The sequence below is a fragment of the Ambystoma mexicanum genome, chromosome 6q (assembly GCF_040938575.1).
Source record: "Ambystoma mexicanum isolate Mex_15411 chromosome 6q, UKY_AmexF1_1, whole genome shotgun sequence".
Taxonomy (NCBI): domain Eukaryota; kingdom Metazoa; phylum Chordata; class Amphibia; order Caudata; family Ambystomatidae; genus Ambystoma; species Ambystoma mexicanum.
The window spans coordinates 161,706,425-161,721,374 of record NC_090937.1 but is presented as its reverse complement, the minus strand read 5'-3'; the positions used below and the strand labels follow the sequence as shown (position 1 = coordinate 161,721,374).

The window sequence follows — 14,950 nt, the reverse complement described above, 5'->3', positions numbered from 1 at the left end:
ACTGTATTAATTCATAGAGTTCACTTTGTGGTGGTCTTATTGATTCCCCACCTTTCTGTCAGGCTTTCACACTTGCACTCTTATTTAATCTGTTGCTTTCAACTGTGCATTTTAACTTTTAACGTTCATCACTTCGTAGCGTTGGCCACCAAGTTCTAATTTTTAGTTCGCTATTAAAGATGCGTGATTTAACATCACTTTGTAGCTTTGCCCACAAAGTTTTCATTCAGTTTGGTATTCAATATGCGTGTTTTAAATTTGCTGCTTAATTCTTATTCAGCATGTGTCTTCAGGTTTATTTAAATCTGTGCATGTCATTTCATTCGACATTCTACTTTGCTTCATACAGCACTTTGTTTACTCATACATAGCTCTTTGGAGGACCGTGGCTTCAAGTGACATTTCCCAGCACTTACCGGTACTCAGAGTTGCTCTCTAGCTGTCACGTTGCTTCACTTCAGCTTTGCCGGTGGCTTGCTGGTCCATGCTAGTCCCGATCACACTTTGGGTGCTTCTCTGCATATGCCGGCAACTCCGCTTCCCTTCTGTGAAAGCTGTAGGTGTCCTTTCTTATTTCTCCTTCATCCTACTATCCAGCAGCTTTCTCCCGACCACAGAGGCTCCCACAGCTGTGGAAATCTAGTGGGCCAGCTTGCCCTGGGCTCAACAGGCCTTCTGGGTCATCTGCAGGCATCCTGGCTTCCTCGCTGGTCCAACCATGGATGCTGCCTCGTGCACAGGGTCCCCTGCTGGTCTCTACCCCAAAGGCCTCCCTGTTGGTCATCCCCCTGCTGCTCTTTTCCTCTCCTTTTATACACCTGCAACCACTTGACAGGTTGCAGGGGTGAGCTCTCAATTGGACTTGCCTGACTGTAGTTAGAGGGACTTACCTGACTGTAGTTAGAGGGACATGCCTGATCTTCACAGTACTCTGCAGGCATCTTCCTCATCCCAGTACTAGAGTGGTTAAAGGAGTTACTAGTGTTCATTGCTCCAAGTCACCTCTTCCTTGTCCCAATACTGTCATAGGTAGAATGAGGGAAAATGAAGGGAGAAGTTACCATGATACCATGTCTCGCCTGTGGATACCCCAATCCCGATCCCCAAGGACCCTCCACCCAGGTAATCCTCCCTCGCTTCTCCAACCGCAGGGTCAGGATCCAAAAGGGATGGCCTTTCCATGGCCACCTGATAAGAAGATCCAGGGGGAGTAGCCCTCGATGTGCCCAAATTTGCTAATTTGGCCATGCTTCTTACAGAGCTTCAATGGCTTCCGGTCAGATCGTTTTCAAGGTTCTATGCATCGTTCACTGCGCAGTTCACTCTGCAGGTCCTGCTTTCCTTCAGTTAAAATTTAATGTGTGTGTACCAACACACAGGTTATGTTAAGTTTGTAAAAAACTCTTAGTGGATCCACGGTTCTGCAAGACAAAGTCTGGGGGAAATTCCTTCTCCATCCTCTCACCAATGCTGTGGAATTCTCTCCCACAGACCTTGCATGAGGATCTGGATCACCTTTGTTTCCGAAAAACGCTGAAGACCTTTTTGTTTAGGGCTTGACTCAGCTATTTTTCCCAGTTCTCTGCTAGCACCCAGATGCCTCCGGCCTTGGTTTTTGTGCTTAACAAATTCAAATTCAAACATACATACATACATACTTGATTTCAGTCTTTCAATGTTTAACACAATTCCAGGTCAACTTGATACTCCTTCTGACTTGTATCAGCAGTTCACTTATAGTGCTTCTTCTTGGCTTGTTTCACAATGTCTTTTACTTTAACCATTGAGGGATCCCTGTTCTAGGCGCAGTTGTCAGACCACATGGTGCACCCATCAAAGGTTGTGCAATCAGGAGTCCTAGGATATTCAGCCCACACAGGTTCTTCTGTATCTGCCCCTGTGTACCGATTCACATTCACTTGGTTTCTCTTTGTTGGCCTCTTGGCTTTATGTGCAGGGTTACACTTTCCTGGCTTCTCCTGGTTAGCCTCTTGGCTTTGCCGCAGTGTGTCACACACTCTATATCAGTCTATGGACTTGCTTCGCTGTATTCATTCATTAAGTTCACTTTGTGGAGGTCCTATTGATTCCCCAACTTTCTGTCATGCTCTTTCCCACTCGCGCTCTTATTTCATCTGTTGCTTACGAATGGACATTTTCACTTTTAACATTCATCTCTTCGTAGCTTTGCCCACAAAGTTCTCATTCAGTTCGGTATTCAATATGTGTCATTTAACTTTGCTGCTTAATTCTTTTTCAGCCGGTGGCTTCAGGTTTATTTCAATCTGTACGCGTCATTTCATTCGGTATTCTACTATTGCTTCATACAGCACTTCTTTTACTTAAACATTGCCCCTAGGAGTGACCTGCTTTGTGTGACATTCCCCGGCACTCACCAGTCTTCGACGCTCCTCTCCGAAGGCTACGTCACTTCGCTTCAGCTTCACCGGCTCCCTAGCATGTCGCTGTGAGCCCCGCTTGCACTTCGGGTGCTTCTCTTCAAATGCCAGCAACTCCACTTCCCTTCCACTGAGGCTGGTTGTGTTCTTTTTTCTTTCTCCTTCGTCAGCAGCTCAAGCTGCTTTCTCCTGACCATGGAGGCTCCCACATCTGTGGAAATCTCGCAACTCAACTCGCCCTGGGCTCCACAGGTCTTCTGGGATGTCTGCTGGTGTCCTGGCGTCCTCTCAGGTCCCACCATGGCGGCCTCCTCACACACAGGGTACCCTGCTGGTCTCTACCACACATGCCTCCCTGTTGTTCATTCCCCTGCTTCTCGTTTCCATTCCTTTTATACACCTGCAACCACTTCACAGGTGCGAGGCGTGAGCTCTCAATTGGACTTGCCTGACTGTAGTCAGAGGGACATTCCAGACCTTCACAGTACTCTACAGGCATCTTCCTCATCCCAGTACTAGAGTGGTGAAACAAGTTACTAGTGTTCATTCCTCCTAGTCGCCTCTTCCTTATCCCAGTACTGTCATAGGTAGAATGGGGGAAAATGAGAGGAGATGTGTTATAGTAGCCTATAAAAGCCGGTGGATGGTTAGTTTGGTTTTCAATAGGGAAAGGGGGATATCATGTCTCGCCGTTGGGTACCCAACTCTAATCCCCAATGAACCTCCACCCAGTTGATCTTCCCTTGCTTCTCCAACCCCAAGGTCAGGATCTATAGCCTTTCTCTGGCCACCTGAGTATATGATCCAGAGGGAATAGGAGGGAGGATACACTCAGGTTTCTCATAGACCCCTTCTTTTAAAGGTAAAAGTCCACAGGTGATTGGACTTACGCTAGCCTACTTTAGGGATCCAATCCCTTTTCTTGGAAGATGTGGCCCTTGACTTTCTGATATCACACTCAAAGTGTGTTGTGCAAGAGGAAGTGGAGGGGACAGGGACAGGAAGGAGAGGCAGAGATAGACACAAGATGGTGGAATCCTCCAACTGTACTGAGCGTTCCATGTCTAAACTAACCCCACCCATTCCATTCTCAATATGATCAAAGGCCTTTAGATGTGCAGCACCCTGGTGTTGGGACTTTTGTGAATAGGTATGTCTTTTGGTTCTCAAGCCAGATTCCTATGGAGTGGCCGTCCCTGGGAAAGGGTGTTATCTACCAAGAGCAAAGAGAGGCAATCCCCCAGTCTACATTCCTTCCAATAGGGCAGCGTCCAGTCTGTAAAGGGAGAATATACATAACTCTTCCTAGAGTGGGCCTGCAGGGCTGACACACAGCCACTGGAGTCTATGGAAATGACAGCAGTGTGTGTTATAAATCAACATAAGATAACCTACCATAACATATGTGAGATCAATTTGATGTGACTTGGATAACTGTGTGAGATGCTGGATACTATACCCTAAACTCAGGTATGGCTATATTTACAGTTTAACCTGCCACCAGGACAACATCCTAATCGTTACGTTTTTTAAAAAAAAATGTTAACAGAGGTGAATACCTTAAATGAAGCCCCTGTGCTTTTGGAGACTTGGATGTCACTGCAGCTGTCAAGAGGGCACCTGCAACCTCTGAATCTGATTTGGGCACTGGTAGAGCAGGCACTGCAGGTCAGGATACTGAAGCAGTAGGGCACAGTTACACACTATTCATTTGGCATGGAGTTTATGAAGGTGGAATCTGATCAGCAGATTACCCTTTCAGAGATGGAATTACCTGCATCATTTTATCAATACAAATCCAAAAAGACAGGGCTTCAACAGTCTTGCCTAGCCGCACATCCGATCACTACATCTGTAAGGATACACTGATGTAGTAATATATGTATCATACATCCAGTCTTCAGGCTGATATGACCAGCTGCAACAGAAAAAACCAACAGCCAATGTTTTTTTTACCTCAAGAGTACATGTTTAAATTAAACCACTTATGGTTAAGCATTGTTTTCGGCTTAGCAGTCATTTAGAGCATATCAGATTGATAGCTGTATTGCTAGTAGGATAAGGGGTGCCAGCTGACAATTGTAAAATATCAATTACGTTTCCAAAGCCTATAAGTGTTTAAAGGATAGTACATGATTGTGTAATACATCGGTACAGCGTATGGCACAAACGAAGCAAACATCATGGACACACACCACTACAAGATGGCATCGCGTTTGAGGACTGGTCCTCTTTCCATCAGGAAGTTGCTTGTGGTGCCATGATGGTGCGTATGAGAATCGGACCAGCGTTTTCGGAACAATTCAGTTTGGATGTTGCAGGACCGCTCCACTACTCTCCCAGATCTGATGCTGTGCATTCTTTCTGCCTCCCACTTCCTTAATGCTCTGCTTCCTTAGCAACACACCTCCTTTTGACGTTAGACACACTTTTCCTATGCAGTGCTTTGTTCCCTGGTCTCTCCCACTTGCATGTTCCTTCTGGCCGGCAATATCTTCTTGACTGCAAAGAAGCTCCTGTTCAATCCTTTGAGCTGGAGTCCTCCTCCTCGGGCTCAAATCCATCGGCACGGCTGGGAATTCCTTCAAACGCTTCCCTGCTAAACCTTGCCAGAAAAGGATGTCATCTCAAGAGGTTTCTTCCCTACTGGTTTCCTTTCCTAGAAAGTCACTTACTTGTGCAGATTAATGCAATTGTTGTGGGAGAAGGTGGCGAATGCAAGGGGCATGCCGTACCTCGCAACCTCCCAAAGAAGAAAGCAGAAGAAGATAAGGCCTGTTGCTGGTAGGTCACGGTTGTCCAGCATGCTGTGTGCGCATGATTCTTCTGCATGTAACTAAGTTACATAAGAGCTGCTGGTGTGTCACTGGACAATCACAGCAGGCATTCTGAATAAGTGGCTATATATAGATCTCAGTGATTCAGTCATTTGCCCATAGGGGCCAGCAGATCCACCTTGATATAAAATCTCTGACAACAACTTTTTAATTCACAGATTATTCTATGAAAGTGAGTCAGATTAGTAGCCCTTTCATGCAGAATATATGAATTAGAGCTCCTATTTTTTTATTTTATGAATCTAGGTTTCTCTTGATTAGGGCGTGCAACCTGCATCTCCCCAGATATTTCAGATTATCATTTCCATGATCTGTCACCCTGGATTTTGCTGGCTTCGGCTGATGAGAGTTGCAATCCAAAACATCTATAGAGCCAAATGACTCAGGCCCCTACCATAGCATATGGAAATGCATCAAAACTATACTCTTTATCTCTGTATAACCGAACCAGAAATGTACAAGGCAGCTGCAATCGCCTTGCTTCTATGATCTAATATCTAGCTCTGGCTACTATGACCATGCACAATCATACTAAAACCAAAGTCCATTATTAGGTGGACATTGTTAGTGAATGAACACTGTCAATGTAAGCAAAAAACAACATGAAAACATATTTCTCTCAAGCAGCCATAATTGGCTGAAGGCCATATCAGGGGTCATAACATGGAAGGCTTGAATGAGCCCAGAAAACAGGCACTCACCATTCAACTCTAAAAGGTCCCTTTTCAAAAGAAAAGTATGAAAATAAACAAATGATATTCTTTCAATCCTGCCCCAACACAAACACACACACACACACACACACCCGAATCCCCCTGCCCCCCAGAGGCAAAAAGCATTACTCTAGTGATAATGAAAACAAATATACAGAACAGTTGTGCTTCGTTTTTTTTTGGTTTATGGGATTTGACATGCACTCTTTGGGAACAAGTCGCTGTGTCAGTTTCCACCACCACCAAACCGATCACACAGATTTACCAAACAGCGATCGAGTGCCAAGGAGTTAATGTCACCACCCGAATGATATGATTTTACTTTGGTGATCTACGTGTACAAATTTGCAGCAATAAACCACACCAGTCAGTTCTCCTAGTCCAGCGATGCTAAACTTTACTGTACAATCCACTTGTGTGAACACATCAATGTGACGTTAACAACAGGAACACACTTGCCCAATTACCGTCAAATTCACCAATGCAGCCCAGAAGGTCATTTGCATTTAATGAAATGCCATGAATAACTATGTAAGCAATGCCTTTGTATGTCAGCCATCTTTGTCTCTTACTCCTGTGTATTGAGTTTACTCATCTTCCGCAGGGGAACATGGCTGATGTCACGGTATTGGTCTGTCATACACTGGGTGGAATGCCGATTAAAGACCTACCTCTGCATGTTGGCTTGGACTGAGCTGCCGCTTGCAGTGATTGCACTTCAGACAGAGGGGGTGGTAATCTTTGCCAAGGGACCGCTTTCTTTCCGCTGCGATAAAAGCAAAAAGAAAGAGGTTACATACTGCACGCGGTGTCCTGTCAATATAACGTTTGGGATACGTTCATTGTTTGGGATAAATAAACATTATGTGCTATCAATGTGAACAGACAATCTTTAGCATAGTAAACTTATTTTGTTTAAGTGGAAAAATGCGAATGATCAATCTGCGTTCGAATGAAAAACATTTGAAAACAAAGCAAGATGACAATACGGGGTAATTTTGTAAGCCCACAGAGTGTTAAAACTGGTGTAAAAAAAAACCTGCCAGCAACGCTTCACAAAAAACAATGTTTCCTTAAGCAGATGTCTTTCAAGCTGCCACGACTACAGATTCACGGTCATTTTCTAAAAAAAATATTAATTGCATGCATTATTTGCCAAGGTGTAGTACACTGCTTTTGCAACCACCTTAAGACTCTACGGTATTTTCGTTTTTTTGCAGTGCAATGGTACTGAATGGAATTACTGTTTCCACCTGCCTCATCCACTCTGCCCGCCAAAAAACATGAAATATCACCAGCAACACATTTACCTACTGGCATTAGTGTATAGGATTTCCATGCAATCCGCTTGTTTTTAACATCTGCTAAAAAAAAGGAACATTCCATAGGAATCCATTGTAAATGCCTTCCACAAGCATACATAATGGGAGGTATTAATATTTCCTTGGAATCCGAATTGAAAAAATATATACACATACCTGACTCTTCCAGCTTTAACGCACATCGTTGTACACACTTTGTGCAAGCAATACAGAATGCAAGGCGGAGACCATAGTGCACAAAAGTGTCCACATTGATTGTCCCCTTGTTGTATTTAAGGCTTCTCAGAAAATGGCACCCAAATCATCTGGTGGACACAATAGCAAGAGATATTCTTGGGGAGGAACAGCCCAGTCCAATTATACTCAATATAGTCTCGAGTCCTTCTAAAAATGTTCCACAACCCCAAAGTACCTGGCTACGTAGAGTTCTTCGATGAGTCGTCGACGGGCTCTTCTTGAGTGCACTCCATTTAAGGCAGGAGCCACTGGTCGTTGGGATTCAGTGAAGAAAAAGGGGGAACACTGTTGTTGTAGCAGCAGCTTCCGTTCTTGCGGTGCTCGTTGATGATCAGTCGAAAACGTCCTGCAAGCTGAGGCGTGCGTTGCACCTTGACGACGAGAATCTGTTGCTGCAAAGAGTCAAAGAAGAACTTTGGCCCGGCAAGGGTGTCGGGTCGTCAGCGTCTCTGTGGTCTTCGGGTGGTGGGAAACCCACCGGCAGATTCTTCTCGATCGTCGGAGGTGTTGACTTTCTCAGGTGGGACAAAGTGGTCATCGGAGATTAGCGAGGGAGTCCTTGTTTCAAATGTCTTAGGCAATGGTGCATTGCGGCTCCGGTCGATGAGGTTCGTTGTCGACAGTAACGGATTCAGTGTCCGAGTGCTTCGCTTTGTGATTCTGCGGCGGTCCCCGTCTCCAGTCAGCAGTATTTTGAGGATTGACTTCCAGGGGGCCTTGGCAAAGGTCAGCTGGTGCACGATGGTCCCTCATAGCTCGGGAAGAGGTCTCCTAGCCAGGTCCTCTCTTGTTTCCGTATCTCGGCAACAGTACAGCTTTCAGATTGTGGTGAAGGTAACAGCAGTAAACCTTCTTCTTCGGGCTCGGCTTTGAGATCAAATTTAAGTTTCGACTTCAGCTTCTGAACGATTTCCATCAGTGAGAGGCCACCAGATATACTGTTGATCTCCCATTCACTCTGCTGGGTCACACTCAGGCAACCAATCATTCAGAAGTGCATTCAGGCAGTCAGGCATCCAATCAGGCTCACAGTGCATTCCGGACATTCTTCTCCATCCAGACACTCACAACACAGAATGTGTATTCGGACAAGCACTCTGCCATTCAGCACTCCACACTGCATTCATACCAGTTTCAGGCAGGGCTGTCTCAGTCATTGTGTCAAACACTAGATACTAGACACCCATAACATGAAATGCATATTCGTCACACACTCCATTCACCCAGGTCCCACCTCACAGGCGTACCCACAACACACAGTCTTTGGGAAGGCTCCAGCCGGTCTGGCCTGGACTTCCCCAAAATACCATATATGGAACTTCCACCCAACAGCCAGTCAGGGGGAATGGACAGGGTCAGGGCTTCCCGGGACTTTGGGAAAATACAGTAACAGGCGATAGAAAGCAGGATGCCACAGGGGCCATCTTGTTTCCTATCAAGAATCAACTGATTCCAAATGGCAGGGCTGGGTATCCCAAAATGGAGGATACTCAGAGCACCTGTCAAATTGAGCATGGAGCTGCCACCAGCCCATTCCCTGCTCTGTGGGAAGAGGAAGAACCGCACCGCCAGGAGTGCTACATGAACTCCTGCACAGAAAACAAGACTGAACATGCATGATAAAGCAAGGACAAGTATATGGAGGCCCTGTCCCTCTAATGCATTTCCAGCATCAAAGTTGCCTACCTGGTAGCATTAAAAATTGTATTGTATTTTATTGTATTTATTATTTATATAGCGCTTCATCCAAAGCGCTTTACATTATAACAACAGAATACATAGAACATTATAACCGAGAAGCAATTTACAATGAATCAAACCAATAAAAACGGTAAGCAGAGCAATTCATCAGTGAGGGGGGAGGGGAGACGAGAGGAGGGGAAGGGGGTTGGGGGACGAAGGGATATGAGGGTGACGTGAGGGAGGATAGGGGTAAAGGGAAGGGAGGAGAGGATCATAGGGGGGAGTCGAGGGAAGGTGAGAGGATGAGAGGAGGGGAAGGTGTCAAGGCGGGGAATGGAGAAGAAGAGATTTCGGGGAAGTGCGAAAGGAGGAAAAGGTAGGTGTGGAGCGGATCGAGAGAGGTAAGGAGTTTCAGTGAAGGGGGGCTAGGAGCTGAAAGGAGCAGAAACGGGAGGAGGCACATGGGGAAGGGGGAACAGTGAGAAGGAAGTGGTTGGCTGAACGGAGGGGGCGGGAGGGATTATAGAAAGAGAGGAGAGAGGAAAGATAAGGGGAAGCCAGGTCATGGAGAGATTTAAAGACTAGACAGAGGAAATTAAATTTAAGTTGGGAGTGAAAGGGAAGCCAGCCAAGAGAGGAGAGCGGAAATGGAGTCATGCGGGGCAAGGAGACAGAGGGTACGGATAGCTGAGTGGTATATAGATTTGAGAGGAGCAAGATGAGAAGCCGGTAGTCCAAAATATAGGGAGGAGCAGTAGAAGAGGCAAGAGAAGATAAGGAAGGAGATTAGAAGTTTTGTTGCATGGAATGTGAGAGAGGAGCGGACCTTGCGAAAATTGAAGAGGTGGTAGCGACAGGCGCGAGAGGTAAGAGAAATATGGTGGGCAAAGAAAAGGGAAGAGTCAAAGTGAATGCCTAGATTGCGAGCGTGGGCAGAGATAGGAAGATTGGAGGGCGGAAAGTGAATGAAAGGTGGAGGAGAAGGAGGGGGAAGAGTATTGGAGGGAAATAACAGGACTTCAGTCTTATCAGTGTTAAGAGAAAGAAAACGGGATGACATCCAGGTTTTAATGGCAGTAAGACAGGAAGAGAGTTTAAGGTGGAGATCAGAAGAGAAGGAAGAGAAAGAGAGGCAGAATTGGGTGTCATCAGCATAGAAATGGTGAGCGATACCGAATGAAGAGATAACAGGGGCAAGGAGAGAGGTGTAGAGAGAGAATAGGAAAGGACCAAGAACCAAACCTTGGGGTACACCGTATTCCAAGGGGAGGGTAGGCGAGGAACGGCCACCCCAGGAGACAGCGAATGAGCGGGAGGAGAGGTAGGAGGAGAGCCAGTTAAGAACAGAGCCTTTGAAACCAAAGGAAGACAGAGTATTGAGAATTAGGGGGTGATCAACAGTATCGAAAGCAGCAGATAGGTCAAGGAGGATGAGGACAGAGGATTGCTTAGAGTATCGAGCGGAAAGAAGGGAGTTAAGGATATAAGTGAGGGCAGTTTTGGGAGAGTGTTAAGGTCTGAAGCCAGATTGAGAGGGGGGTAGAGAGAGAGATTAGTGACAAAGGCTGAAAGCTGAGAGTAAGCAAGGCATTCAAGTAGTTTAGAGAGGAATGGGACAAGAGAGATTGGACGGAAATTGGAGGTAAGAAGGGGATCAGTAGAAGGATTCTTCAGGATAGGGATGATGGCGGCATGCTTAAATGCAGAGGGGAAGGTGGCTGAGGAAAGGCAGTAGTTGAAGAAGGAAGTTAAGTAAGGAATAAGAAGAGGGTAGATCTTGGGGCTAAGAAGGGTGGGGAGAGGATCAGAAGGGGCAGACGTAGGATGTGCTTTGGACAGGAGGAGGGAGACTTCAGAATGGGAGACAGGCGAGAGGTCAGACATGCATGTTAAGGGGGAATAGAGGGGGAATAGGGGAGTAGGAAGAGCAGTTCATTTTTTGACAAAGAGAAAGAATCTTGGAGGAGAAGTAGATTGCAAAGTCAGAAGCAGAAAGGGTAGAAGATGCTGAAGGGTCAGGAGTAGGTGGGGAGAGAAGGCGAGAGAGGGTTTGGAAAATATGGCGAGGGTGAGGGGCTTGAGTGTGGAGAAGGTTAGAGTAGTATGCATGTTTAGCAGAGGCAAGGCATGAGTCATATGAGTTCTCAATGAGGACAACATACCATTAACTGTATAATATTAGCAGTATACTACTATGTGACTGAGATAGGTCCTGAGGAAGACATGGAAAAATAAATACACGCCAAAACATCATTGTGATGTCATATGCTAAAACGTCAGTGTGACGTCAACCAGACTAATCACCCTATTGCTAGGATTAGAACCAAAGGGGGATTTGATGATTAGTTATTAATGAAAAAATGCCAATTGTTGATATATGTGTCCTACAAATTGTATGGTCTTAATGTTTTTGAACTTTTTGTGTGTTTACATTTTTCTTATCATTGTATATGACTATATTTGCACTTTAGGCGTGATTCAGGTTCAGAGATGAATGTGCACTTTGTTGTGTCTTTATTGAATATATATTTTGCACAATTGTCTTGTTATCAAAAGTATTTTTAACGTTGTCCTGTATCCTTTACATATGTCATCTGTTCATAATGAGTTAGGATTTTTAAACATCTTGTTACAAAAACATTTTAATATGTGTGAATCAAAATCAACAGGAACTCCTTTTGAGTATGTTTTGCATAGTGGCGGGTGGACACTGGTCTGTTATCAAGCCATATGAAAAGACAAAGCATGTGGCGGGAGGGACGAAGATCACAAGTTTCTATTACAACATAGCAATGGTGCAATATATTGTACCAGAAATCAACATGAAGTTGCATACTAATGCTGGAATGTAAATGAAAATGATATCACTGGACAAGCACCTCCTATTTTGAGTAGGGCATATTGCCATTTATTTAAGGCTGCTGCCAGGACTGTCTTGGAAAAAAAACAGGGCAGTTTAAAATAATTGACAAGTAAAATATTTGGAGTGGGGGAACTCGAGGGCTGCACCAAGATGGCTGCTTCTCAGTGAGCTCCCGGCTCACCTGCCTCAAATCCGGGAACACTCCTGCATCATCACCACAATAGTGACGGCTGACACCAGACAATATCCACAGTTAGGACCAGTGTGGCGGTCTGAGGGGTTCCCATGCCCTCTAATCACCGTTGTACAGCTGGAGGTCGGCAGAGCTTCAGAGGGGCCTGGCACGTGATCGTGGTGGTGGCGGGACGCAATGCTATCATCTAAAACTGCAGGAGGTCTGTTGTGGAGAGACGGTCCCAGTTGGGTTGGAGGTGAGGCTTCTCCCCAAACTGCTGACTGCTGGTGGAAGTCGTTGACCTGCTCTGCGGCTGGGAGGCACAGCTGGAGTCCCTCGAGGGTGAGTCTCGAAGCCGTAGGAAGCATCAGGGGCTTTGGCCCACTGGAGGCGGACTGGAGCTGTGCGGGGCCAGGCAGTCCGCTTGGTTCTGCATCGGAGTAGTGGCCCCTGATTCATCATTGCCTGGTGGGCTTTGCAACCTCGTTTCTACCTGGGTGCTTCGCCGACTGCCTGGAACACTAGCGGCCAGCTGGAGAAGTTGGAGGCTGGCGAAGCGCTCCAGGTGCTTGGTTTTTGGTGGGTGTGTCCCTGGGAGCGAAGCCCTCCATACTGGCTGCCGATAACGGCTGAAAATCTGACCGGTAAACTTGTGCCCGAGGGCTGAACTGTGCCATGCCACATCCGTGATGTGGGTGGCAACACTGCGGGACACTGGAAGTGAGTCCCTGCATTTGTTTGGTTTACCGTGCACAATCCTGTAATCCAGTACACGGGGCCCTCACAGGCTGCACTTTGCCCTGATCTGGACTGATGCTGCGGGCAGCAGGGAGGCAGGGAGTCTCTCTTTAGGTTTGCACCATTTGTGAGGTGCCCATTACCATCTGGTCATGGAGGGGACACTGCAACCCCCTCTGCTCCCTCCATACCTGAGCTGAAGCCGTACTGGTGAGGGGAGTCAGCACCATTGGTGCCAGGAGAGTCTGCAATCACCAGAGTGAGGCTAGTGGCCGGCAACATCCTGCAGGGTTGACCCTCACATGCTGACTTGGATATATAGCCCCACTACACGGAGAGTCCGGTTATCTGGGGGGATCCCACGCTCTTGGGGCCACCATAAAGAGGTATGGTCCACGGCCCTGGGCACTGAGGTCAAAAGTTGACAGCAACTGATAATCCTTGGACAGTTGAGGGGGGCCAGCTCAGCATGGCACGTGCCTTAATACTCGAACAAAAATTATCAAATCGGATAAGAACCAGTCCAAGCTCCCATATACTGCCCCCTCCCAGTCCAAGCAGCCTACGCGAGTTACCTCGGACATGGAGGATTCGGAGGACACCCAGTTGAGGGCCTCTTCTGATGCCCTGCAGCACATAAAAGGAATCCTGATACAAATACAGGCAGGCATCCATTCCCTGGATAACAAATTGGACGCAATCACCTGCAAAGTAGACCATATGCAAACTCACCCTCCTTGTAATGCTCGACCTATCTGCAGCCTTTGATACGGTGGACCACAGCATTCTGCTTGATCGCATAAAAAACATTGTGAATGCAGATTCTTATGCCTTGGACTGGTTTACCTCATTCCTTAATGGCCACAAACAATGTGTACAGGTGGGAGGATTTTTATCTGAAATCCTCCTTCCATGTTGTTGCGTGCCACAGGGATCAGCACTTTCCCCTCTCCTATTTAATATCTATCTTCGCCCACTAATGGATATTTTGGAGAAATACCATCTCAGATTCCTCATACGCTGATGACACACAGCTGTATATCAGGTTTGATGATGTCGAATATGCTCTTGCCATTGTGGGCAAGTGTTTGGAGGAAATAGGGGTTTGGATGGTAAAAGATTGGCTGCAACTTAACCCAAAAAACCTGAGGTTATCCTGTTTGGGCCTAAACACCTACATGAGGGGAAAAGCAGCCCCCGCCACCCCAGTTCTTGGGGTCTAGTCTTAAATATGCCACTAAGGTTCAAAATCTCTGCATTGTTTAGCAGAGTGATTTGGTGTGCAGTGGCCAGGTTTCAGACAGAGCAAAATCAGTCTTTTACAATATTTATCTTTTACGTCAAGCATTGCCCTATGTACCTGATACTGATCGTGCTCTGGTTGTGGGAGCTCTAGTTAATTCTTAACTAGATTATTGTAATGGACTTCTGGTTAAAGCTACAGCTAAACACATTCATCGCTTACAAAAAGCACAAAATGCAGGAGTAAGATTTGTATTTGGTGTATCTAAAAATACCTCAACCTCAGGGCTCTGCTGTTCTTTGCATTGGGTAGCATTAGAGGACCGCATAAAATTGAAGATGGCGTGTTTGGTGTACAAATGTATCAACGGGTTGGCACCAATTTACTTAATGAACAAACTGTAGCGGTATCATCCGGCTTGGGCTCTAAGGTCAGAAGATCAATGTCTGCTTATTATTCCCAGGAAAAACTGTGTCTCAAGAGGAGATCATAGTTTCTCAGTTGCCGGACCAAGACTGTGGAACAGCCTTCCACTGAATCTAAGAAGGGAAAACTTCGTATTGACCTTTAGAGCAGGTCTAGAGCAGAGGAGAAACAGATAAATAATAATAAATAAATAAGATAATAAATAATGAATAATAAACTGTGGTAGTGCAGCCAGCAAGTGGCAGTTGCTGGGTAAAAGGCGGCAGACAGGGTATGTCTGATAAGTGCAGAAAAAAGAAAGGGGTTGGGGGACT

At 46.1% G+C, this 14,950-nt stretch overlaps 1 protein-coding gene across 2 annotated transcripts in view; it reads right to left on the bottom strand.

Moving 5' to 3' along the window:
* Positions 1-14,950, bottom strand: part of LOC138515846 (cysteine-rich protein 1-like) — a 239,019-nt gene that overhangs the window by 117,442 nt on the left and 106,627 nt on the right. For both annotated transcript variants that reach the window (XM_069630591.1, XM_069630592.1), the window contains one exon: positions 6,621-6,715. In XM_069630591.1, coding sequence (XP_069486692.1) covers positions 6,621-6,715 — 95 coding nt within the window. The remainder of the gene's footprint in view (positions 1-6,620; positions 6,716-14,950) is intronic.